The sequence below is a fragment of the Melanostigma gelatinosum genome (assembly GCF_949748355.1).
Source record: "Melanostigma gelatinosum genome assembly, chromosome: 17".
In the NCBI taxonomy this organism is placed as follows: domain Eukaryota; kingdom Metazoa; phylum Chordata; class Actinopteri; order Perciformes; family Zoarcidae; genus Melanostigma; species Melanostigma gelatinosum.
In genome coordinates this window covers 15,636,879-15,663,957 of record NC_136650.1, presented here as the reverse complement: position 1 = coordinate 15,663,957, position 27,079 = coordinate 15,636,879, and the positions used below count along the sequence as shown (strand labels likewise).

General features: G+C 44.9%; 1 protein-coding gene across 2 annotated transcripts; it reads left to right on the top strand.

Annotated features, from left to right (window-relative positions):
- Positions 1-131: 131 nt before the first annotated feature.
- On the top strand, positions 132-18,720 carry hibadha (3-hydroxyisobutyrate dehydrogenase a). Of its 2 annotated transcripts, XM_079288670.1 has the most exons (8): positions 132-217; positions 1,129-1,289; positions 1,581-1,690; positions 1,864-1,985; positions 11,847-11,980; positions 12,482-12,558; positions 16,670-16,826; positions 17,538-17,828. In XM_079288670.1, exons 1-8 carry the CDS (start codon positions 148-150, stop codon positions 17,694-17,696), a joined length of 990 nt encoding a protein of 329 aa, XP_079144796.1. In that variant the 5' UTR covers positions 132-147; the 3' UTR covers positions 17,697-17,828. The 2 variants fall into 2 exon arrangements, with proteins under 2 accessions (XP_079144796.1, XP_079144797.1); XM_079288671.1 differs by lacking the exon at positions 16,670-16,826 and having other exon boundaries at positions 17,538-18,720.
- The last annotated feature ends 8,359 nt before the right edge of the window (positions 18,721-27,079 follow it).

The following is a 27,079-nucleotide window of genomic DNA, read 5'->3' as shown; positions in this document are numbered from 1 at the left end:
ATGTCCCGCCCTTTGCCTCGTTCCCATTGGCTGCGGAAACTCACCGAGAGCTGCGATTGGCTAAAACCACAGTCAATCATACCATTTCAGTCGTGCTTTGCTGGCTTGACAGCTGTCACTGTACGCCGAGGTCAAGGGGAAAGAAGCATGGCTGCGTTGTTTAGAGGGTCGCGAAATGTATTGTTACGGTGGAATAAGCATGTGGAGTTTGCTTTCGGTAACGTATACATGTCTATGTTGTCCGTTTTCTTGTGCTGTTGTCCCCCCCCCCCCCCGTGTGTTGTGAGGAAACGGAAAGCGGAACAGTCTCTGCTCCAGCCTGTTAGCTATTAGCTTGTTAGCAATCTGAAGAAAGTATGGGTACTTGCTGCTAGTGAAGTGAAACAGTGGAGACACAATGTCCCCTGTGTGGACCACCTGGTGCGTGGTGTTCACTCGTGCGGTGGACAATGTGCTTAATGAGCATGATGAAACGTGAAGCAATAGCCAGTAACAAGCTAATGTTAAATAACAGTGATGTCCTGAGATAACGTTAGGTAGTAAGATCTGCACTGAGCTCTGAATATGTTGGTGTACTTCAGGTGTTGTTATTGTCAATGCAACAATTAGTTCATCACACACATGAACTAGTCTTGGATTGTAACATTCTACACTCTGTCCACACCTCCCTGCCCCTCATACAGCAGCTATGTTTTGTAAATCTGCAACAGCGGATATTAATGTGAATGTTCCTAAGATGCTACGGACTGAATAAGCATTTTAAGCTTTAACAGACAACTGAAATGTATAATCAGCCTTAAGTGTGGGAACAATGGACCTCATGCAAGAACATTCTCGTATTCTTATCTTTACTTTCCGTTCCGTGGGCTCGTACGAGTTTTCCACGTCAGATTCAGCAAACGCTCCTAACTTCAGATAAATGACCAGCGTGAACATGATGAATGCCATCGAAAAATGTCTAAAAATTAAAGTCTTATGTTTCAACTTGTTAAAAACACAAGTATTCGATGGACGTGTTGCATGTAAGCGTGACATGGTTCCTCTCTTAAACTCGGATGAGGGAAAATAGGCTCTGAACAACAAGTCTCCTCACACCTCTGAAGGCGTCTTTGTTGTCTTGTCCCTCAGTGTCAACGCGATCAATGGCCTCAAAGACACCAGTGGGGTTTGTTGGTCTGGGAAACATGGGCAGCCCCATGGCCAAAAACCTGCTAATGAACGGTTATCCTGTTATCGCCACTGATGTCTTCCCTGAGTCCTGCAAGGAGCTGCAGGACCTCGGTGCCCAGGTAACACTCAGTCAGTATTCTATCTCATATGGATGTTTGAACATTTAATTGGATTGCAAATAATATATAACATGTCAAATTTGGCATTAAACGGGCCAAGTCGGCCAAGATTACACACAGGCGTTTTCCACCCATTCATTAAAACTCAGGGCAGTTTCTTTAGAAGAGCGACTAAATAGAAATGTGCCTCTGAGCTGACATGTTGTCATAAAGAAGAGCTATAATACATGCCATTTGTTCATGAAGACGCTTTATTGTGTCGTTGATGGGATGATATTGTGCAATATTCAGGTCGTAGACTCTCCCGCAGAGGTGGCAGAGAAGGCAGACCGCATCCTCACAATGCTACCCTCCAGTCCCAACGTCATTGAAGTCTACACGGGCCCGAACGGCATCCTCAAGTAAGTCAACTTTACCGCCGCAGGCTCCATTTGTGACATTCCTGCACCCCGGACCTACCTCTGTAAAAACTATTAGGAAAGGAACGGCACCATTGCAACGTGTTTAACGAACAATTTTATTATTTTATGCACCTTACATGAAGTGTTAATGCTTCTTGTCTTGCCCTCTTCAGGAAGGTGAAGAAGGGAACCCTGTTGATTGACTCCTCCACCATCGACCCTGCCGTCTCAAGGGAGATGGCAGTGGCTGCAGAGAAGATGGGTGCAGTGTTCATGGACGCGCCGGTGTCAGGAGGTAACGTGCACCTTTTTGAGTTGCTGTCATCAAAGTCCATCTCGGTATATTTGATTTTGTGTTTTTCAGTGTCGCTTGACCTTTGTAATTTGATGTCTGAAGGGTTCGCAGGCTTTATTTCTCTCTTTAAGAGCATTACCAACGGTCAGGCATTATAAAAGGGAGTAGGAGCAGGTGACGGTATCAAAAGTAGACTCCGACTGCTCGTTTGTTCATTTGTGAATGACTGTGCTCGGTCTCTGACCCCTCAGCCTCACTTTTGAACGATCTTACACTCTTTTGTATATCTAAACTATGAACCTATGGGTTAGTGCTAGGACATGGGTTGTAATTGCTGAGCGGGCCAGCCCGTAGGTGCCCTCTTGAGGTTTTATTGCTGCTTTTGACCGGGGTTCTTAAAGGCGAGGTTAAGGTTTTAAGTCCTCATTATGTTGGTGCTGTCGGCTCGTGACGGCTCCTTGACACAGCACAGGATCACCAGTCGTCCTTAATGGGCTGAGCCGCGGCAGAGAATCCCGTGTCAGAGCTTTTCATGTTGATGGAGCCGTAATGGCGGGTATCCCATGTTAGTGCCTTTCATGTCAGATAAAGAGTCATAAAGAGGAGAGAATCTGCCCTCACATGGAGTGCAGGAGAGGAAAAGAGGGAGATAAGACATGAAGGAGACTCATCGCAGTAAAGCTGTCCATCTCTCTTTCTCACGCGCACACACACACACTATTCTGTCGTTCAGGTATGCAGCTACATCCTGCCACTCCTGCACATGTGACTACTACCTCTGATTATTTGCTTTTTGTTGCACGAATTTGATTCATGCACAACACACGCTGCAGCCCTAGCCCAGACAAACACAGACTTGGCCCACACGTACATGTTTACCAGCTGGCGTCTGCAGAACAGACCGACAGCAGTCCCCGAGATCAGAGCGTTAAACCCGTTACTCTCCCTTAACACACACACACACACACACACACACTGTTTACACACTATAGACGGTGCACAGTTTGTGTGCGCTGTCCTCTGTGAAGGTTCTTCCTCTCCTGTCACTTAAGTAAGCCTCTTTTACTAGCCTGAGATGACCAATGATTTACCTGCTACCTCTGCAACTATAGCTCTGCAGACACTCTTCTTTCTCTCACACATCCTGCATGCACACGCCCACCCATGTCACCTCGAGACACCCGCAAGGCATATCCATACGTGCATACAGCTAGTTAAGTGCGCTGAAGATTCTCAGCAGAAAAGCACCTTTTTTTTGAGAATCTATTATAATTCTGATCATCAATTTAAATACATTATGAAGCAAAAGTACCAAACATTCACTAGTTCAAAGAAAGTTCTGTTTAATATTATTGTGAATGGAAAATCTTTTTCGGAGATGGTGTGACCCTGATAAACTTTGCTAAACCTGTGGAGACATACAGGTCGTGAATGAGTATTTCAGCATGTGGCAACCTCATGGGAATTGGCCGAGACCTTCCATTTCCACTTCCCACATCTCTGGGTGGGATATGAGGTTACATGCTCTGTTCCAACCAGGAGATGGCACCCTCCCCAAATAGGGCATTGTCCTCCTTATGAGGTTTGTGAGTGTGTGTGTGTGTGTGTGTGTGCGCAAGAGGGAGGGTGACAGCAGCTCAGCTCTGCAACCAATAGTACTCTCAATGGTTCTCCTGTTAATACTGTATGTCCTCAAATGCAACGCAATACAACATGAAGGAAATAGAAATTACTTCAATGCTCAATTTTAGTTTTAAAATAACAGCTGGCATCGTCTCAGACAGATCCCGGAGACACAATAATATAAAATATGTATATTGTATGCATCATTCATTATATCGGGTGGATACACTTGAATGATTAGAGTTAAATGAAGGCATTGTCCAATCAATGCATGTTGTTCACTGAGGATAACAATACACTCTCAGTCTTAAAGAGTTGCAGAGAGAGTCTGCTCTTTTTGTGTGGTTTCAGCATTTGTTTTCATTTTAGATTTCTCTTTTGAGATAAAATGAATCCTATCGTGTGTGTGTGTGTGTGTGTGTGTGTGTGTGTGTGTGTGTGTGTGTGTGTGTGTGTGTGTGTGTGTGTGTGTGTGTGTGTGTGTGTGTGTGTGTGTGTGTGTGTGTGTGTGTGTGTGTGTGTGTGTGTGTGTGTGTGTGTGTGTGTGTGTCACTAGAGGTTTGGCAGCCAACCCTGGGATCTGAATAGCGGAGTCATAACTCTTTTTGAGTCATCAAAAAAACCTTTCACTTTCTTCTCATGGGCATCTTGCTGGCTTCCGTTTTTGCAATTTGACCAGCGTCTTGGCTTTAGCACACACACACACACACACACACACACACACACACACACATGTCCATACACAGTTGAGAACACATTGCTGCATAGACAGTTATATTAGCTTAAACACTGGTTCCTCAGGCATGCTAACATTTGCTTGCACACACACACACACTTTTACCACTGTCTGGTGTCGTTAAACGCGTCCGCATGCAAAGTTGACCCACAACAAAATGAGCTCTGATGTCACAGGCCCAGGGTGTTGGCACCGTGATGGCAAAAATAGGAGGTCTGGCTAACAAGCGGCAGGGTCGTTAGCAGTAATTACCCAGAATGCCTGTGTTTGTCTGTGTGCCCATGGTGGGCTGCCACATTGCTAACGGACGATGGCTTTAAAAAAAAAAAGAAGGGGAAAAAAAAGGCCCTAAAAACCTTTCATTGTGTTTTTTCCCAGCGCTTGGAAAGTCGGCTATCGGTGCAAATGAAAGCAAGAAGGAGCTGAGCTGTTGTGGGACCATGGGCACTCTGGCTGATGTTACTTGTTTGCGAGGTCTTATAATCCTCAGCTAACTACCTCTTTAGGCTAAGTCTCAACACCGCTCTAATCATATCCGTACCACATCAACTGAAGCCTGAGTGCTGCAGTGTGTCATTTGCCGAGAGTTTGAACGTCATCCTCCAGCCTGTAGGAGCTTGTTCAAACCAACGCTGGCACCAGTTCGTTCGTCAATCAACGCTGCCAAGCCGCTTCTTTGCTGACTGATATAGACTCTTGTTTCTCCCTCGGGGCACACAAGACCTCAGACTTGAGATGCATTCAGAAAGCCACTATTAGTTTTTAGTTCACTGGTTGCCCAAAAATGTATAGTTCAACATTTGCGCATTGAAAAGCTCATTCTTGAACGTCTGTCCATCATTTTGTGAGCAGCCGCGATCTGATTTTATTCTGATTAATCAAAATGATGAAAGATATTGATCAGTGTGGAACTCGCTGACAAACGCATTGCATTTCCTGTGACTGCTTCATGTTAAAAGTCAACTGGTCTTTTACCAGTTACATGCTTTTGAGGTGAAACTGCAGCAATAGGAAATGTTGTGTTTGGATTAAAAGGAACTTTTTACTGGAATGTTGCCACAGAACTTCCACTGGTAATACTGCAAATATATAAATATTGCAATACTTTTATCAGTGTGCCATTGGCCCAATTACTATTGTGTTACCGCATTTGGCGATAGTGACTGAACAGACATTTATTTAAGAAATATTACTTAATAAAAACAGGAAATCTTTTACGAAGGAATTATTTTGTTCCCGAATAAGTCACAAAATGAAATCTCAAAGTATTTACTGGGGCTGCTACTGACAATTAAAATGTCTAACAATGGTAAAAAATGTCACAAATTGCTTAAGTCTGAGGTGATTATCAATGAGTTGTTTATCAATTAATAACAAAATATTTAAAGAACTAATTGTTGCAACTCTGAAATCAGGACTGAAATGCCCCCCCCCTTGTTCACTATTCCCAACTTCACAAACCTTTACCTATGTTGGCGCTCTACTGAGCAGTAAATTGAGATTTTCTTTCATTCTTAAATGAAAGAAAAACAAAGCAAGTCTAGTGGACTTAGTAACAAATACACAGACCAGTCTAACTTGTGACCGTACAACCTGCCGCTGGTATGTGTGGAGAGGAAGGAGCAGAAGAGCCCCGAGGGCCGTTTAGTGAAGGTTAGCGACGATCCTCTGACACCGGGTTCAGGAATCGGGTTGGATGGGTAGGGGGTGGTGCTGTCGCAGTCTGTCAAGTTGACGGCGCACCAGTACTGGAGAGCGTCAGTGGTCCAAAGACTAGATTAGCATAACAAGCCTCTCACTGACGGGTTCTGGTGACATAGAGTGAATGGGAGGGAGGGTGTAGGGCGGTATAGAGTGACCAGGCATGGTGATGATGGAGGGGGGGGGGGACTCTAGCCTATGCTCCAGATGGGGGTAGACCCACAGCAGCTGGGTACTGGCTCCCACATCTCTGCTCGTCTGTCATCTGTTGTGTGTCTGCAGACACATAGTAAGCCGGCGTATGAGACTGACAAAAAGTCTGTCAAATGTAGCCCAAACGTCGCACTGCATGTCACTCACCTAAAACTGAATTAGCATTCTGTCTGTATGAAGGTCACTTTCTGCACCTCAAGTGTTTGAGTGTGTGTGTGTGCGTGTAGTTCATGTGTGTGTCTCAGCCTAATTGGGGATCATTATTAACTTGCCTCTTCTTAGATGAGTCTCATCGGGCCAGAGGATTGATTGTGGACCTTTCCTGCTTCCTCCATCCTGTGTCACCTACCATTGACCAGCCTCTCCCCTACGGAATAGAGCGGTTACTGATGATGATGTTGATGATGATGAGGGCTGGCCTGGTCAATGGACAGGCATTACAAACTAAACCCTGAAGGCTTGTTGTAACATTTATGTCCAAGAAACTATGTCGACGCTCTCAACTGAATTAAATCTTCTTCCGTTCTGGAAGAAGTTTTTCCCAAAACTTTCTCCAGTCGATGTTCTCATGGAGTGTTTGTGAGCCGGATCAGTTCTCATGGCTCCGCACTCGTTAACTGAAACCGATTTTAAAGAGTCAGTTTTTCACATAACGGAGGAGCATTAGCAAAGTTGGCAGATCAACCGTTTCAAGTGTACTGATTTTTTTTATATTTCTTTTTGTGTGTGTGTGAGCGAATTTAGTAAACGCACACCCTCGTTCTGTTTCATGCGTTCGCTCGGTATCCGTTACCCTTTTTACGGGGATTTTTTGGGGTTTTTAATTTGTTTGAGAAAAAGATCTGCTTCTGGGGTGTAATTATAATGCTGGACCACATGAGGCTGCGGTGTTGGCCTGTAAACAATCTACCCCCATTGGCTTACACTGCAAGCAGTCAACTCCCATTGACTCGAGGCTGTTGGACTGTTAGGTGTGAAGGCTCTTTTCTGTCTGAATTACAGATGATTGTCAGCCGAGCCAAAACTTGTGCATGTACTTAAAAACTTGTAGTATATTGCCAGAGTTTGTTTGTAGGAACTCCATTTGGACTTAAAGGTGTGACAGAAAATCAGGCATAGCCCTAAAATCTCTCCTGTTCATGAAGTAAGAACAGCTACATTGTCATTTCGGAAATGGGGTGTTTGGAAGAGTTCTAATGATATAATAGGTTTTTACTCAAAGTGTTTTTCTGTATACTCTCTAGGAGAAAATAAGCTGGGTTGTGGCTCGTTGACAAATGCGTCATTCATTACCAAACTCTGGGAACATCCCTTTTTGTGTGTGTGTGTTTGCGTAGCCTCATACTCACAAATGTAGTTTAATTTAAACCCACCACCAATAAAAAGTGCCGACTGGTTTACATGCGGCTCGTAACTCCAAGACACGGCCTCAGAAGCGCCAACTGACGTCTTATTGGCTCTGGGATCTGCACCTGTCCCTATTATACACAGGAACCCACACACTGATACTGCATGCACATATACACAGACATTCATACTTACTTTGCACATATACGCACCACTTCAAAAAAGAGCCCACGTTTGAAAGATTATGAGTCTGTCATGAATTGTTTTGGTCGATTCTTTTGTGTGTAATGAAAGAAGTGCTAATGAATTGAGTGTTCACTACAAACGGGCCAAACCAAAGTTGTTTCTCTGATCTTCCTTTTGCCTTCACACAACCAGTCTCCCCCTCATGTTCATCGTCGAAGCCTGCTGCCGAGCATCTGTCCTGACGGTGCCTGATTGCCTGCTTTTTAGCTTGAACCTTGTTAATAGAGGAGATCAGATGAAGGAGATGTCTGTGTGTCTTTAATTGAGTGGAAGTTAACTTGCTCGGGCCACACAGGCGCACACAACTACAGACACAGATATACGCTGTGTCGCCTCTCCATACAACATATTGTATGGAGAGGAGCCACTTTCATTCTCCCAACCCTTTCACTCTGCACAGTACAAGCCACAGCATGGCTCATTAATAGTCCAGCCAGCTTCTGCATGCTCTGACAATAATTGCGTTTCGGGGTGAGGAGGTGGGCACCCATTACTTGACTACCCAAAACTTGTGCCCTGGAGCGAAATGAGAGAAAGTGACCAAGGAGAGAGGTGGTTCTTTCCCAAGGGAATTATTAGCTGCGAGACATTACAGTGCCACGTTTATCTTAATCCCTGAAAGAGGTGGCAGTATGTGCTGTCTTTACTCTGGTAAAAGTATATACTATATTTATTAAGTAGTATTTGCTGTGGCATTATATACATAACTTTATCCCTTATGGAAGTTTGCTTAGTATTTCCATCCCTCGCCTCTTTCCTCTCCATCTCTGAACCCTGTATCTTCTATCATAGGTGCCCCCCCCCCCCCCTCACACACACACACACACACACAGTCTCCCCCCCCCCCCCCCCCCCCCCCCCCTAGGGGGCGTTGTGTAGTTGTGCAGCGCTAACGATCCAGGACTGTCACTCCCGCTGGGATGGATGAGCCGGCGGGCCCGGCGCTCAGGAAGCCTCATTAGGATTCCTCTTTAATCCGTCTCTGACAGGACCAGTCCGAGAACGGGATGTCCCCTCTCACACACACACATTTGCACGCTAGAAGTGTACACACTACATAGACACTATGAACTGCACAACACACGCAAACACAAATGCACTTTTGCCCATGCACAATGAACAGACTCACTGACACCCCCACAACACACACGCATTGTTATGCTAATGTTGTGTTGTTCTTCCACCAACAAGGATCTTCCATCATCCCGGTGTCACTACCTCTAGAAATCCACTACAGATCATAAGAGCTTATTATGGGTGATTAGTTAATTTGAGGGAGGGAGAGTTGGGAGGGGGGAATGCTGGGAGGTAGAAAGAGATCGTTTTCCTCTCCATCTCTCTCTCGCCCCCGTCCTTGCTCTCTCTCTTTTGTCTTGCTCTTCTTCTTCCCTCTTATTCGTTCTCTCCTTACTGAGATATATTGATCAGCACGTTGACTGTGTTATCAATAATCTCCTCTTTAGTCGTCCGCGAGCAGTGATCTCCCCTAATGAGCCAGCACAGTTGTCACACTGCTCTCTCTGTGTTTGTCTGTGAAAGAGAAGCTCAGCCTGAGGCTGGGAAACAAGTGAATGAGCTGTAAGAGATCAGAAGTAATAGGATGAGTCAAACTTTTACAACTAATGGAAAGAAACACTCTAATTGAGTTATTGTTGATCTATTGTTTTCCTCAAAATGATGTTGGCTTTGTCACGTAAAAGCTTTCTGACTACTTCTGTCTGTTACACAGATGGTAACGGGATTGTGATCAAGCTATTTGGTCAATCAGACAATCTCTGAGCTTTTCTGCCACTAAATAACAAACGTCCTTACGTGAAACTAAACTAGTTTCATGTGAAGTGACAAGAAAGGAGCTGAATCTAACATGTCCATGCTCTCTGAACCATATGCGTGTGTGATCGGTGTGTGTGGCGGCCGTATGTTGAGCGTGTGTTTGCCGTGGTCCATAGGCAGCTGCCGCAGCGTGGGCTTTGGGCTTCATTATGTGGCCCTAATGACCTGCTGACAGCTCAGCAGTGACACTCGCACAACACACACGTATACAGTGTGGTGGTACGGGCACCATCATACACTTGACAAAAGAACAGCCAATTAAATAAGGGGGAGGGTGAAAAGAGATGTATATTTTTGTTTATCGGTCGTAAATATACAGTAAGTCTCCTCTGCTCCTCTGCAGTGAAGTCTGATAATGTGATTTCAGCTGTTTTGTCCCCACTAATTCCCTTTTAATTATTAACACTGACATTATTAGGCTTTCACTATTAAGAGGCCTTTCATTAGAGCCAGACGACACCCTAAAGAGACATTTGAACTCTCTCTCTCCCTTTCTCTTTCTTCTGTTAGTTTGCATGCACGATCGCAGCCTTTTGACTTCTACATTACTTTTCTGTTAGGTCGGCATTATATAATTGTATTTAGTCAACCCATATTTAACCAGATAAGAGCTGTTGAGAACAACAATCTCTTTTACGAGGGCGACCAGGCAGAGACGGCAGCATTAAACCAGAATAACCACAAGAAGACATCTTTGACACGCTCACGTGTCAAAGATACCTACGGTAACAAGAACCAACCGATGAATTTATTATTGAGCTTATAGCAGCTTTGAGAGACAATTCTCTCAGACTACCACGACCGTTGGATTTCTGTGACATAAAAGTGCAGCTGTTTGATGTGAGGCGACTGTGGTAGAGCGGGTCATCCTGATCATCATTGATGTGTCCGTGGGAAAGACACTCAATGACGAGTGTGGGTATGAATGGCACCTTGCACGGGTGTGAATGGGTGAAGGACATGTGTCCGAAGCGCTTTGAGTGGTCGTAGGACTAGAAAAGCGCGATACAAGTCAAATTATCGTGATGAGAGTTCACCCAGAATGGCTTTAAGAATGAACAAGTACCAATGATTGAGCCTACGAAAGGTTTGAGTAAAGCGTACAGTGACGAGTGAGGACTTTACAATCTGTAACAAATGTCAGTGATTTGCATTGTCTAGCTAACAACATGCAGATGCATTCATACAGAACAGATCATCGTACTCAAGAACCGGTAAAAAAGTAGCGGCGATCAACAGAGAAACATTTATTTTTTTTGTGTGTGTACACAGCATGTGTATAGCAGATTTCATTGTGTTAACGTTTTGGGCTAATCAATGGAGCATTAAAGGGACATTGCAGAGGACTCAGGCCGGCTGGGTCCAACCCGAGAGCTGAAAAGGGGTTACTTCTGCATTAAGGACCCTGTGGAGTGGGCGAGGGAGTGGAGGGGGGGCAAGGTTGCCTCCCACAACATGGCATGCTCCTTAAGCCATCAGGCATGGGGAGGGACGCCTAATTGAACATGATAAAGTGTAAAGTTAATTACCCCTCACGCCTGTCACCGATACCCCCATGAGGGGGGCTGGCCTCAGGCACAGCTGTTGGTGGCTGTGTGTGTGTGTGTGTCTGTGTGTGTGTGTGTGTGTGTGAGAGACACAGAAAGAGCAAGGGTGACAGGACAAAAGGCAAGGGCTCCCACGAGGGTTGTGCAGAAGATGATGGCAACAATCGGCTTTTAAAGATACCTCTGGCCCTCTGGTGCACCACTACTTAACACGCCTGTCCCACTATGAGTCCAACACACACACACACACACACACACAGTAAAGTGCACGGCTGACCTTTTAGACGCAGTTAGTACAGTCATTGAAACAGTCAAGTGGTTGATATATTATGTTCTTTTGTGTGGCAAATCCATATATTTTAGTTGGATCCACCTGTTTACTTGTGCTCAGTTACAATACGATTCGTCTGCACTTTTTTTAGTTGAGTCAAATTTAAGTCACTCTTCAACCTTGTATACATGTGTGTTATACGTGTGTGTCTGCCGGGTTGGACCATTTCAGAGACTAGGGATGGATTTGTTGAGTGTGTGTGGGTGAACTATTGACTCAAGCACAGTGTGTGTTCACCTCAGTTAACCCTCAACGCGGAGTCCGAACATGTGTTTTGTGTTTAGGTGTCGGGGCTGCCAGCATGGCCAGACTGACCTTCATGGTGGGTGGAGTGGAGGAGGAATACAACGCTGCGCAGGAGCTGCTCACTTGCATGGGAGCGAATGTTGTCTACTGTGGACAGGTTGGCAATGGGCAGGTAAAGACGCAAACACTCACTCACAATTTATAACCATTCTACTAAAATGTGTATGAAATTGATTTTGTCTGCAATCTATCCTAGATCATATAAAAACAAATCATTTTGTCCTCAAGCAGACCATTAAACCCACAATTTTCTATTTTTAATGGTATCTCACAGAGATCTTCAGCTTTAGATTTTGCTTCACAGATGGCTCTGAAACATAAAGAACATCCTGAATGTTAAACTATAACTTGTTTTAAAGTGAATAAATCGTGCAATGTAAAGATTTTTGCCTAACTAATACAGGAATGTTCATTCAAAATGTTCAAGTTAAATATCTCCTCAGGGAGCCACTGTCGAGGCACATTCACAAGTCTGTTCTAAAGCTGGATCATAAGGATTTATGTCTCGCGTACCTTTTTAGATGTATCCACATTCTGGATTATGGGTTCTCTTGCAAACCTCCTCGTATACACACACAAGTGCCTTTTCTGCTTTCCTGTCAATCTTCTCTAGGCAGCGAAGATCTGCAACAACATGCTGCTGGCCATCGGGATGATTGGGACGGCAGAGACCATGAACCTTGGCATCAGGTATAGTCAGCCAGTGCTGCGTTAAGCTGCTTCCTACCTGTTATCCTGAAGGGAACCGCGAGGATGAAACACTACATTTACATGGGAAACGGTATCTAACTTAAACGTATACCAAGCTAGCCTTTAAATTAAATATATGAGCTCGTAATCACAATAAGTTGCAGCCCAGCGAGGTGTAATTATGTTTTTTAAAACAGCTGTTCTGTAGATCCAATGGGGATCATTTGGTTGTAATCACCATGAACTTACAAGTGGCACGTTTGAGGCTTCTACATTTTAGCCACACATGAATTTAGCTTCGACCTAGCCCTTAGATATAGCCGTCACTGTAAAAACAGTTACTATACCAGTGATGTGGCTGTAACTGTGGCAGTCATTTACTACTTCAATACAGGTTTGGAAATGTGTGTGTGTGTGTGTGTGTGTGTAGTTTATGGAAGTGCAAAGGGGTCAGCCCAGCCCCGAGTCAGGAGCCGCCTCTGCTGGAGAGAGATGGATGAGGGGGTGGAGCCACAGACTCTGATTTACATCTGCTGATTGAGCTCTCACCAGTATCCTGTCATAAGCCTGTCACTGAACACTGCCTAGAAAACCCATCGTTCATCATGGCACAAAGGCTGAGAATTGTGGGATATGAAGTTTTTTGATAAGACTTGAAATATCTGGCTCACCCAAGGATTCAAGAACAAGCATCTTAGCAGCCGGCTCTCATTACAGTGCAGGTTTCCTTCAGAATCTCCGAGGCCTACACATCAGTTATTTCCTCACATGGATGAATTTACCTGAGCCATCAGATTAGTGTTTCACCTTAGAAGTGTGAATTTATTATCTACTTTATTTATACATATCCCTGTCAATAATAGACTGTTTCCTCTGTTCATCGCGATACTATTATGGGTTTTTATGGGTTTTGCAACATAAATGGTGTGTGCACCCAGCTGGTGTGTGTGTGTGTGTGCGCGTGAATTGCTCTTCTCACAGTGCAGCTGTGTTAGTGCTGCTGATTTATCTGTGCTGAGACAGAGGAGGAAAATTGGCATGAGCAGTCGCACATAAATCCCCCCACAAGGCCTCTGAAATATGGAGGCATTAAGGGAGCAACACAGATTTACACATTGCCACACTGTCTCTTACACGCGCACACACACACACACACACACACACACACAGATTTACATCCACAGACACTGAAGACTGCAGGTTTTTTACAAAACTACAACAGCTTCTGCTCACTGTGCACATCATTATAACATATGTCTATGAAAAAAGGGATAAGAATAATAACTACTGCATCCCTTCACTTTGAATGTGAATTATTTTTTTTACATGCAAAACTGACCCATTTTCACTTTTGATTGTGTGCCCACACGCATGGTGTGTGTGTGTGCCCCCCCCCCTTTACTAACCAATCTCTGGGGCTTTATTATAGGGTTTGACAAAGACTGTCATCGTTTAGAGAGAGCCCACACCCGTAAATCTCCCATGCTGCATTGCGGCCCAGCCTCTTATGCAGACAGGGTGCTCTCATAGGCGTATGTGTAGAGACGCACACGACACAGTCCGACACAAAGGAGACTGAGCACTCGCAGCCAATTTACAGGAAAACGGCAATAACATTTTGTCATGCTGGACTTGGGCCTGCTAGAGCTGCCCTTTCTTCAAATACGTGTATGTGTGCGTTTCCCCTTACCTGTACGCATACACACACACAGAGAACTCTGTTCGTGGAGCTAATTTGTTGATCTCGGATGGAAACTCGGGCCGTCTCCAACGGAGCGTGGCGTTCTCTTACTGCAAGGAATGGCCACGCATGACAATTATGAGCGCGCACACACCCTGCCTGTCTGCCGTCCTCTGTTTCGAGTGTTCTTCCCCGTCCCTATTTGCTGTACCGCCTCATTTTATTCTCTTCTTTTAATCCCTTCATTTCTCCTCTGCCTGCTGTAATTTCTGCACGCAGCCGACCAGTCAGTGGAAGAGGGAGACGAGAAGCTGCAGACAGTAGCGGCAGTGATTTTAATGATGCACATGAAGATGAGAGGAGAGAGGCGACTGGCCCAAGAAGGGATATGAGGCTTTAACGGCTTACAGTTCACCTTGCACGCCTGTGTACCGGCATACAAACATGCATGTCTCGAGTAGGAACACGCATATTTGTTCCTTTTTATAAGGAGAACAGGCAAATCGAAGGACAAAACAACACCCAACCCTATGAGACGTAAAAAGATTTGCCACAACAAACATGAACGCAGACACGCATCTCTCCTCCTTAAATGAATTGTGAGCATATGTTCCGATGACGATTAAAGTTGGGTGATAAACGCGCTTGTTGCCTCTATAAATGGGATAGTAAAGGCTTGTGTGTGTGTGTGCTCGTTAGCTCTTTAATGTAATAATAAATGGGGAACAGGTTGGGCTTCCTCTCCTGTGGCATCAAACAAGGACGAGAAGCTCATCGCAAATTTGAACTCCGCCTGCTGGAGCTCCCCAGCACATAAACACCGTCCCCTCTTTTCTTCATCTCTCTCTCGCACACATTTCTTTAATGTGCAGTGGCATCGCACAGCAACACGTTCGTATCTTTGTGTTTTTATCCATGTCAATCTTGTTAAAGCGTGACGTGTCCTCTTCTCCACGCAAATTACCGCAGGCGAGGAACAACACCACTGCGGCAGCTAATAACCACGGCAGTGCGTGTGTGTGTGTGATGGGAGCAGGAGGGGAACTTCATTGATTTATCGTTAACAGAGGACAACAGCTCCCCGTCAGCGTCTCTGGTCGCTATAACAAACGATCTGCGCGCTCGGACGCGCTTTATTGTAGCTCAGCCAGTAACCTTTTCAGCTGCTGACCCAGAACGCAGGGAGGGGCTGCCTGCCTGTGTGTGTGTGTTTGTGGAGAGATGGGGGGTTTGTGTGCGATGTCAAACATATGTCCCCCAGAGTCCTCAGACAGGGAGGTGTCAGCAGGGAAGAAGGGGGGGGGGGAGGGAGGGAGAAGAGGAGAAGCAGGATGGCGAGGGATGCTTTCAGACGTAAACTAAAGAAGCCATCATGAGTGAGACTGCCATTAAAAAAAATTGCGAGTTAAAACATGTTTACAAACGCACGCACACAAGCGCCACTTATGCCACATTTCCATTTGTTAAAAAAAAAAAAAAGTGCAGACACAAAATGGAGGAGGGAGAGACGTGGAGAGAGCGTAAACGCAATTCACATTCTTAATTAGTTAGCAGACAGCTAATAAAAACTGTGGTAGTAATGGCAGAATGAGAGCCAGGTGGAGGGAGGGAGGGAGGGAGGGAGGCTGCCGGCCTTAAGGACCTATGATGGTTTAATAGTCTTATTGAGAGCAGAATAGAGTTACAGGCCTGTAAGTAACAGTGAAGAGAGGCAGCCAGGGCTTGATGTGGTCCGCTTTACACTGGCCTTTAAACCGTTAATATACCAAAGCTGCACTACACAGACGTTGTAGTTGCGCCCGCTCTACTGTAATGGTTTCACTCTCTGCTCCTGTCTGTTCCTTTTTGCCTCTTCTTGTCGTGGCCTGGAGATTTGTCCTCTTGCATATGAAAGTGGGTTGTTGCAAAAATGGGGCAGCAGGAGAAAAAGCGAGTGACAGCGAGGTTTATTGCTCCCCTGTGCTGCTTAACCACTTCTCCTCCTCCACTTTCTTTTTTCATGAAGGAGGGATGATGAGCGATAGATGTGCTCTTAAACATCAATACTGCATTAGCCAGCATTACAAAGCCTTCAGCCATTAACATTGAGGAATGGTCACAGCCTAGCATAAGGTTCAATTGGGGTCACTACAAGCACCAGCCGCCCCACACCCATCTTTCTCCACGTTCCCCTTTTTGCTCTGTGTTGAAAATGAATTCCACAATCGGCGATCTTATATCCCGTCTGTCCCATTTCCTCACCGTTTCATAATTCCTCTTTCCTATTTTAACGCTACCGACAGTTTTCGACCTTTTCTCACAACCTCATCCTGAGTCGTCAGTGTGGCAGTAAATCGAATCCTTCAGTTTAACCGTTTTCTGCCAATGATTTACCCATGAATTCCCCTGTTGCCGAGTAAGAAGGAGATGCTGATCGTCTCCTTTTCTCAGACTGGGTTTGGACCCCAAGCTGCTGGCAAAGGTCCTCAACATGTCCTCAGGTCGTTGCTGGTCCAGCGACACATATAATCCAGTCCCCGGCATCATGGAGGGAGTCCCCTCAGCCAACAACTACCAGGGCGGCTTTGGAACCACACTAATGGCCAAGGTACAACCTGCTCCATGTCTTTGCGTCACTTTTTTTAATGATCCTTTTTATATGGATTAATCTCTTGACCAGCTATTTTTGCTGAATTGGTTAAGGTGTTTTTTCTTACTGTTTAGTCTATAAATAGTAACAAATGCACGTGCCATTTCCCACAGCCCAAGCTGACATCAAATAGTCCTTCCAACAATCCAAACTTGATTCACAATCCAAAATGAAATAAAACGGAGAAAAGAAGCAAATCATCCCATTTGTTATTTTCCCCAGGATAAAAGACCTGATTAATCATTGATCAAAGTTGTTGCCATTTCATTTTCTGCTACTATTACTCTCTCTTTTCTTTGTCTCTCAACCCTGCAATTTACATTGTCTCAATGTTTTACTGTTCTTTTGTGTCTGTGATACTCCTCTTCACAACCCATCTGTGACTTGCGCTGTTCCACTTAATTTTACCGTCACTGCATCAGTATCACAGAGCTACTCTCTATGGGTCAGTTTGCATCCATGTATTATTTGATGAATCTGGTCTATCAATACACTTGCAATGTGTGCTTCTATCTCACACACACACCAAACTTGAGAAATCTGATAAAATGAGGATGAACACTTTCATTCTTACAGCCTTTAGATGAACAAAAATAGATTACAACGTTAGTCCAACTATCTGACACCCTGCCTCACTTTCTCACTTTCTCTCTGTCTCTGTGTTTCTAGGATCTTGGTTTGGCTCAAAACACTGCGACCAACACTAAGACACCCATCCCTCTGGGTTCCCTCGCCCACCAGATCTTCAGAGTCATGTGCGCCCGCGGCTACGCTAACAAGGACTTCTCATCCGTCTTCCAATTCCTACGTGAGGAGGAAGGACAGTGAATGGAGGAGTACAGTTGACTGTGACGTTACCATACACGCACATTCATGCATACACGCCCACACCCCAGTGCCCCTTATCCCACTATGCTCAGGAGAGTCTAAGGCCATGCCCTCAGGCACAGATCTGCGGTCCAATTAGCATACTGTATGTCGGCACATGTTCCCTCATCGCCTTACCTGAATCATATTTTCAATTCACTGCTCTCCCTCTGCATGGGGGGGGAAATGCTAAAACTGACCTTAGATCAGTATGTACAGACAAAGCAACTCTCTTTCCACTCTGCAATGAGAGGCCAGACTGGAAAATGAGAGGTAGGAAGAGGCACTGCTGGGTTATATGTACCAATGCAAAATAGAGACCGCAAGAGAGTGCAGAGGTTAGGTCACCTGTTTTTCTGCTGGAGAAAATATTCACAGCACTACGTGTAAGGTTACCAAAACCACTTGTTTTGTTAAATCTGTCCATTTTAGGGAGAAAAGTGGTGTCATTCAAGTGTTCATTCTTGTCACCAGCATACATAGTCGTTCACTCACTGGACCGACCACTGAAGCTCATTTGAATACTGTGATTATATATCTGGTTATTTTTGCACTGTGTGCGTCGCAGTGCGACGTGTCGGGCCATTTTGATACCGTCACAGAATCTCTTTGAACTTACCTCTTCTTGTCTTCTCTGATGTCTACGTCTGCTTATCGAGCCACTGGAGTATTATTTTGTGACCAACACTGTTTGAATTCTATTTTTCGACTTTATTTAAAGTCCATCCTCGCATGACTCCTCTCTCTCTCTCTCTCTCTCTCTCTCTCAACTTGTACGACATGTGTGTAAGCGAGGAACGTTTCCTCCCGCCTCTGAACAAATGTACATAATGTATATTACATGTTGTTGCATAGTGTTGAAGATGAATCTAAATGGACTGTGGCTTTTTGTAGTAAAAGGCATGAATAGTGTCTACAGTTTGTCTTTGCTCTGTGAAACAGATCCTCAGTCACACTGGCCTGAAAATAAAAGGTGTTCCGTGTATTTGGTCTGGTTTTGTTCGATAAGTAGCCCTCAGTATGCTGCTGAAGATGTACAACTTTTTGTGATGAGGAGCTGATCCCTGGAGACTTTTACTAAGTCTCAATTAGAAATCTAAATGTGTATTTTTACATTTTGAAATGTATACGTTAGTTTGACTGTAGCTCACTGAATGCCACGTTTTTTTAATCATCCCTATAGTGGAACATGACATTAAACATCGTCACAATAAAAAATAAAATATGGTACTGTTTAGCATGTTAAGTACAGCTCAGGTTGTCAGATGTTTTGCAAGTATTTGGTCATCACAAAAGGTGTTTAGGGGATTATCAAGTGATTACCTTGAGAGGGGCATGCTTCAACATATTTCATGCCAAACCATCCAATAGTTGATATTTCACTCAAACGTGATACAGACATTCTGGGAACATGAGTGAAATAAATTTGGTACCAATTCAGCCACTATAGATGTTGAGATATTTCTGGTGAATTCTTACCTGCTGGTGCACTCGAGCAATCTTTTGTCATTAACTTGAAAACAAAATATACAAGCGTCATTAATTTCAAGACCGTTGAACTTAAAATAAATAACTTTGTGTATGAAGTCTTTTGACTTGAAGTGAGTTAAAGGACCAAACTGCTGAGAGTTAACTGAACTCATCAAATTAAGTTTCCAAAGACTTCCCAGCATGCATTGTTTGAGAGATATCTACCCATACCCTTCTTTTTTGTGGTTTGAATAAAGCAGACATGAGGAAAACTTGCTGTAAGTCGTGTAGTCTTACTTAGATAAGTAAAGCTTGTGTGTATTTTGTGTGTACAACATTTCATGGCAATATATCCAATAGTTGAGTCTGTGGACCAACTGACAGACTAACAAACCAAAATTGCTAGCAAGTCATAAATTAGCAGCCTATTCATATTTTGGTCATACACTTACCTTTACAGCTTATTTTCTCACTTTTGAGATCATAGAAGACATTTACTTTACTCAGAAAGTTTTATTTGTGAAGTTTTTCCATAATTGGATCAAGGGTCTAGGGATAGACGATGTCATACCTGAATCACCTCGGGGACAACCAAACTTGACTGAACATAACAGGTAAGGTGACCAACAGGACAATAACACTAAACAGGCTACTGTGTAATCCTTTGGTCTTTCACTCTGTGTATCCAAACCGTGGTCATCTGGGTCCAAGTTCAAGATGCTGTGACAACAGTCTCATTTGACGTGGAGACTGCTCATATCCTGCTCTTCAGCGGTCTGTTCCATTGTTTCTCCAAAGCTCTTAAGCAGGCGCTCATATGCCGCTTAACGTCAGTCGGGGAGAAATAGGAGCACTAATCTCAGAATGATGCCCTTATTTCCATCATTACAATGAAATGAGGAGGAAAAAACAAATGCGGTTTTGTTTTATTTCACTCTTTTTTTTCTGAGGGCTGGTGTTTCTTCGCGACATTTTATTGAGCTTCTGTCGTCTAAGTGGCAGCCACAGCCGTAGCAGACTGCGGTGGGCCGTTGGTGGCAGGGGTTGTGTCGTGGGCTTGTGACTCACTCTGGTATTGTTCCTTTGGAAGTATGCACTTGCCTCGGCTGTGTGCTTTGAAGATTATCTTCATCTCAAAATAAAAGAGAGTCACGTCTCGGTTTACATCAAGAAGCCATTGATATGACATATCTCTTCCCGTGTCACTTGTGAAGCAGGATTTGGTATCTTTTAGCCTCCAACGCCCTCGTGACCTTTGCAGACAATAGACTCTGGTCTTCCTACGCCTCTGGACTAGTCTTCTGAATTAGGCAGCGTGGCTGATTCATATTTGGGTGTTTTAATTTGCCTGTGTTTTATAGCGTGCTGCTGAGCCGGCGGTTTCCTCATTAAAGGACACATGAAAGCAGGCTGTAAAGGAGCCTCGGTGAAACCGGCCTGCACTGACGTCTGAAGGGGACGCGAGCGACCGAAGGACCGACCGAGTCCCGAGCCAGCCGGTCTGAGGCAGAGGGCCTCGCCCTCTCAGCCAGGCAGCCAGTGGTGGGCCACCAGACACACCACACCGAATTGTGTCCTCACCAGGATACGACATCAGCCTGATGTGTCAGCAGGAGTTCATGCAAGACTTGTGTTTGTCATGTGGGATTGGAACAACAGTCCAGTCTGAGCTGAGAGATAGATATGGTATCATACTTTTTCAAGCATCATGCAACTTTTCTCCTTGAGCTTAACTTGTCTTGAAATTATACTTATGTACGTTATACACAGATGATCAAGTTCCTATTTCTGCTGGTGTCTTCTCAGACTTTGAAGTTAATCACCCTCCTGGTACCCCCCCCCCCCCCCTCTGCCATTTAGAGAATAAAACAGCCTGGCTCTGAGAGTTGCTGCTGTGATAGATACCTGAGGCAACAGCGTTCATTATATCACCATTATAACGGCTGGTGGATCCTCTCGGCTGTTTAACGACTCGCTCTTTAAGGAAGTAAGAGCGGTGGGGTCACAGTGCAGGGAGGTGGTGGGGGGGGCGGCTCCTCTAAGCACCTAGTGATTCATATCAAACGCACGTTAAGTGACGTGTGGCTAAATTAGAGGCTGGATTCAAGCAGGTATAATAGCTCGCCCGGCAGTGCGTAACGAGCCACTGTCTCACCGTGTCGTACATGAACCCACCAATAATAGTCAGGCCATTTAGCCAGAGCCCATATCCACACCCACAGCGTCTGCACATCAGCACAACACCCACACAAGCCTTCTTCCTGTTTTGTAGACAACATTCCCCCATCCTGAGTCATTGACTACGCTTAGGTTCATTAGTGAAGATAATTGTATTGCAGACAGCGGGTCAGCACATAACATGTCACGACGACAGTGAGGCACACAGCAGCAGCTAATTATAACTAAGAAGTCCTCATTAGAATATCTGGGGGGGGGGGGGGGAGTGAAACATGGACCCACTACCTGGTTAAAAGGTTGCATCTCAACAATAATAATTGAGAATCTGAGGGAGAAAGTGCCTTGTGCAATCTGCCCCTGCTTGTTTTGTCACAGTTTCACTCACTTTTACAGCCTTTGTAACTTGCTCCAAACTGGACATGTGGTGTTCAAGGATGCGCAAATAGTTGAATCAATGTGTCCCCTGATTTGTAGGACGTTAACATCCCTGCTATCCTCCAACATTATGATGCTACACTCATACTTTGCTATCCTGTTCTGGCTTTTTCTTACCGCCCTTTCCTCCTCTTCACATTACCCCCCACACACCCTCTGTCACCTGTGAGTAATGACAACACGCACACTCTATATATCACACGCTACTGCACATGCTCAGTAGGTCTTCATTGTATTAATTACTCTCATTGGAAGAGTGATCATCAGCCCCGTCAGAATCCATCATAGCTCGGTTCCCACAGAGACCCGGGCCCGGTAAATAATCACCGGTGTCGGTACCAGGGCTCTGGCCCCGTCGTTCCCATCGGACACACCAGGGTGGGCCCTAAATACCCAGGGGGGGGGGGGGGGTTGCAGCTCCCACTGAGCCACATTCATCTCTGCCACCAGCTGAGGAAGACGGTAGCTTGTGCTGTTTCAGAGCTGTAATGGGTAAGGGTGGGCGAACAGGTAGTCTAATCCAGGCTCAGCGGCCAGCAGGGAAGAACACCTTCTGTTTTACAACAACCTCTGGAACAGCTGTATGAGTATCTGCTGGATTAATCTGTGTGTGATAATAATGGTTTCAAATGAAAAATGAGACATGGAGGCCAAACAAATGTATAAACTGTAACAAATCAACCACAGGACCATGAGGGAAACCACAGCGTCATGTTCACAACAAGCTTGCCCTGTGTGGTTTATCAAACTGCAATGCAAGTCCTATTTTGTCTCCCGTTTCTGATACCTGAACTCCATGTATCTGTTAATATACAATACTGCGATACTAGAGCTCTCTTCTTCCCCAATTTAAAATCTGTATCCTGCAATGCATGGAAGTCACTGGAGTCATGAGGATGGAGGACTGCTGAGGCACTAAAAACCAAGTCAGCGGTCTACCATGACTGAAGGAATGATGACATGGATGGAGAAACTGTGGATCGGTAATATCATGCTAAATATATTCTGGTGCATCAGTTCAGTTCTCTGGAAAAGTTGGAATTTTCTTGGTGAGTTGCCTCTTGAAACAACTGTAAGAAATGATCCCAGAAAGCAAACATTTATTGATGTCAGTGCACATTTGCTGAGCAGTTTTTTTTTATTTTCTGTAAAGAGCAGCGAACAAAATTAATTAAAGGTCAAAGTGCCTTAACTGATGCTGGGCAATTTTTTCTCCCGTTTATAGCTCGTATAAAAAAAAAAGTCATTTAATTTAATTACATCGTTGGATTGATTGAAGACAAGTGCTCTTTGCTAAAGGGACTTGACCCACATGCATTTTAAGGATAAGTTGGTGAGTTTCTATATTCTTGTTGTCATCAACAAGCCCCATGAAAATATCAAAACTATAATCACGTTCCTTGGCCTGTCCATGGCTCTCAGTTCCAAGTTCCCCAGTTGCCAATTTTCTCAAGACGTAAATCTAAATGAGGAAAAATACTTTCCTAAAGCAGCTTGGCAATATAGTTTTGAGTGCGAATGACTCAAAATAAAACACAATTCCCATGTCGATGATTGATGTTTGTAATAGTGTTTGGACAACAATGTATGGCACAGAGGAACAAGCTATATCAGCTTGTTAGCTGCACCAGCTCATTGTTTTGGCCTTTTGATGGGATTAAAGTGAGTAAATCACCAGCCTTTGCATTTATATGTTGTTTAAAGGCAGTGTGAACCCCAACAAAACACAATGAGGGTTTACACCACTTCCCTTGCATGATATTTCTGATCTCGAATAGAATATCTTTTTCGAAGCACAGTTCAGGACTGCAGCACCATTAAAATATGAACCAAAAATGTTAAGACTCATTCTAAATATACCAGCCTCCAGTTGCATAGCATAGCAACTCTGTGATGGCCTCATCTTGCTCTGTTTAGAGCTCTCTTCATGGCCAATTGACCTGATAGCTCACTGCTGTCTCTCTTGCTAATTGAACAGAGAAGGAAGGAGAGAGAGAGGGAGAGCGAGAGAGACAGATAAAATAAGGGGGAATGAGGAGGAAGGAGCGATGTGATAGAGGACGAGAGGAGAGAAGCGAGGGGTGGTGTAGCATGCAAGGCCTCATTGATTAGGTGGTGAGCGGTGTAATGTTTCTCTCCTGACACTTACACGCATTAAAGCTACATAAACACCCATAATTGGTTCGTTTAGAGCGGAGTAGAGGGAAACAGCACACACACAATCATTGTCTATATGTGTGTAAGGAATGTAGAGAAAATAGGAGCAAAATGAAATGCTCATAAAAAGTCATCACAAGCTTGCAGAGTGGTTGGTGTGTGCAGAAAGATGCCTAAGAATGTGTGTGTGTGTGTGTGTGTGTCACATATCCCAGTGCTGTACTAAGCAGGAATGATAAAACCATCCTCAGAGACTTGGTATGACAATAACACTCACTTCAGGGAGAGGAAGAAATAGGAGGGACGCTGCTGACTGTGACAAATTAGCTCTCAAATATCGAGGTTGCCGATTGGCTGCGGGCGTCAGGAGGGAGAGATACGGTTGGCTGGCTGAGTTGATGGATAGTTATTATGCCATTCTAATAAAAGAAGATGCAACTTTGGGGCTTTGCAGTTCAATGATAGTTGTGGAGAGCTGGTCAGCACTGTCATATGGGATCCTGCAAAGTGTGTGTGCTCATCTATGCATTTGTGCAGTTCTATCTACGTCCTGCATGGAGCACACAACAACACACCAATGTGGTAAAGCAAAAGGACACCATGAGAAAATGAATCAGCTGTGAATGCTGTGTGCCCTGCAGCACTGATGTCAGTCAGTGAGTCTATTTCTGTTCCTGGATGACAGTGTGTGCGAGAGGCAATATTCAGGGTGTTCCCTCCATCCCGTTACGCCTTATCCATCCGGTCATAAGACCCCCTGACAGGGTGTAACTGGCCCCGCCTCCTCCTGCCCCACCCCAGAGGGCCGTGTCACTGACTGAATGGAGCGTTCCCTGGACGTGGAATGATGGGATCCCTCGTTCTTGGCTGTCATCTCTAATCCAACACTCTCACCCACACAGCTGAATCTTCATCTCTCTCTCTCTCATGCTGTCCACTGCATGCCCAGTCACACACACACACACACACACACACACACACACACACACACACACACACACACACACACATCTTTCTCCATCTATCTCCCCACACTCTGGGCCATAAATAAATTAGCATTCACTGCCAATTCAGATGCTGTATCAACATCGCTGAATCTACATATCGTTGACGTGTCCAGGTGCTAAGTCACCATTATGTCTCTCTTCAACACACTCACACACACACACACACACACACACACACACACACACACACACACACACACACACACACACACACACACACACACACACACACACACACACACACACATAGGGGAAGAGCCAAGCAGGTCACAGTGGCCCCAGAGCACTGGACTGTGCTAAGCAGGTAAATATAGCGAGGACAGGCTTTATTCGAATAGAAAAAGCTGGGTTACTGTCACAGGTAAGCGTGACCGATTGGAATGGATCTTTACCTCAATGGCCAGTGTCCAACAGTCGTCCTCAGCTATTCTGAATAGCCTCCACGCTTCTGGGTTGTGTCTTTTCTGAACCAATCCTAAAAGAACAAATGCCTCATAAGACCATGTTTCCCTAAAACGCAGGTATCTGGGATGTGGTGTGTGTGTGTGTACATGAGCGTTGGAGTGTGCACCCTCTTTAATTTATTACTAATGTTCTTGGTCTATAAAAAAGGAGAAGGTGTGTATGTCATGTCTTCCTAATGTAACTGCCCAGCAGATTACCGCCTTCTTACCTCCAAATCAATACCGTCGAGTGGGTGAAAAATAAGGCTAGTTTCATCTCAAGTCACCTCAGCATTTGCCCTTCTCACACACTCGCACAGACACTGTTAATGCATGCATTTTCACACGCATGTTCATTATGGTGTTCAAATGTAAAATGGCTATGAGCAGATGGAGATAATAAGGGTAGAAATAAAAAGATGACGCAAGAGATGTGGAGCCCAGGTTGTGTAATCTTTCTGGCCCTCTCATCGCCACTGAGCCGACACACAAAGAACCATCCATCCTCAATCCTCTGAAGCTCATTGATCCTATCAACATCCAGACGGAGTGAAGATGCCCCTCTTCCCCTCACATCGCCGAACACTCACTCTATAACTGGGGATCAATATTGATTATCATCTTTAAACTGCCTGCCTTTGGCCATGCGCTTCAGGAGCTGCTATGTCCTAAAGGTTTGAGGTTTGGGGAAATAAAAACGGGCTCTGGTGACTTTTGTTTTGGGCTCATCTTAGGGTTTTGTGTAATGCAGCACTCTAACAAAAAAAAAAGAAAGAAGAACGTTAGGGAGATAGTAAGATATGGATATTAAAGGCAAATTCCAGATGAGATTAGCTTTCTAGTTTATAAATGAAGCCTTGAATCTCTACGTTTGTGTGTTTTCTCTCTGCATTGCTCTAAACTCGTCATTAGCTGACCGCTGCACACTTTTACCACCAAAGGCACGAACGTAGCATCAGTGTCCAGCTCCCTTCTGTCCTCCTTTATCCCACTCTTCCACCCCACACATCCGACTCCATCCCGTCAATCACGCCTCTCAGATAGCTCCATGATCGCAATCGACACTCAAATGATGGAAGTGAATAAAACTCATTACTGACAGTCAGTGTGAGTCATGGGCGAGCATTAAAAGTTGCGCCTGGCCCACAGCCGTTCATCCCTCAGCCGTGCTTTATGATGGGGAGACCTGTTCGGGTTCCCATTGCCTTTTAGCGCCATTCTCCATCAATCCACCACACCTACAGACACCCCCACCTCCCCTGCATCTTGAGTCTTCAGACATCTAACCGCTTTTATCCTGGTGGTTGGAGAGTTTTTAGTTGTGGGGTTTGGGCGAGGGGTGCCAGAAGTCTTGGTGTCTGGGGTTGCACATGTGGTTGTTGTAATAAACCAAATGAGCTGCTGCTTTACTGTTTTTGAATTAAACACCCATTGTCACTCTCTGGAACTTGGGACAAATTATTTCTCACACTTGCGAAGACCTCTGGGCAGCCATTTTACTGCTGCTGTCCATACTCCCCACCTATCTATACTAACCACTGCCTAAACAAGTCTTTACCGAATGTAAACTAAGCCAGGCCAGTGAGTCACCCACCATCTTAGACCTCCTCCTAACTGGTCCTGTCCCCATAAACCCAGTGCAGAGAGAGCGCAG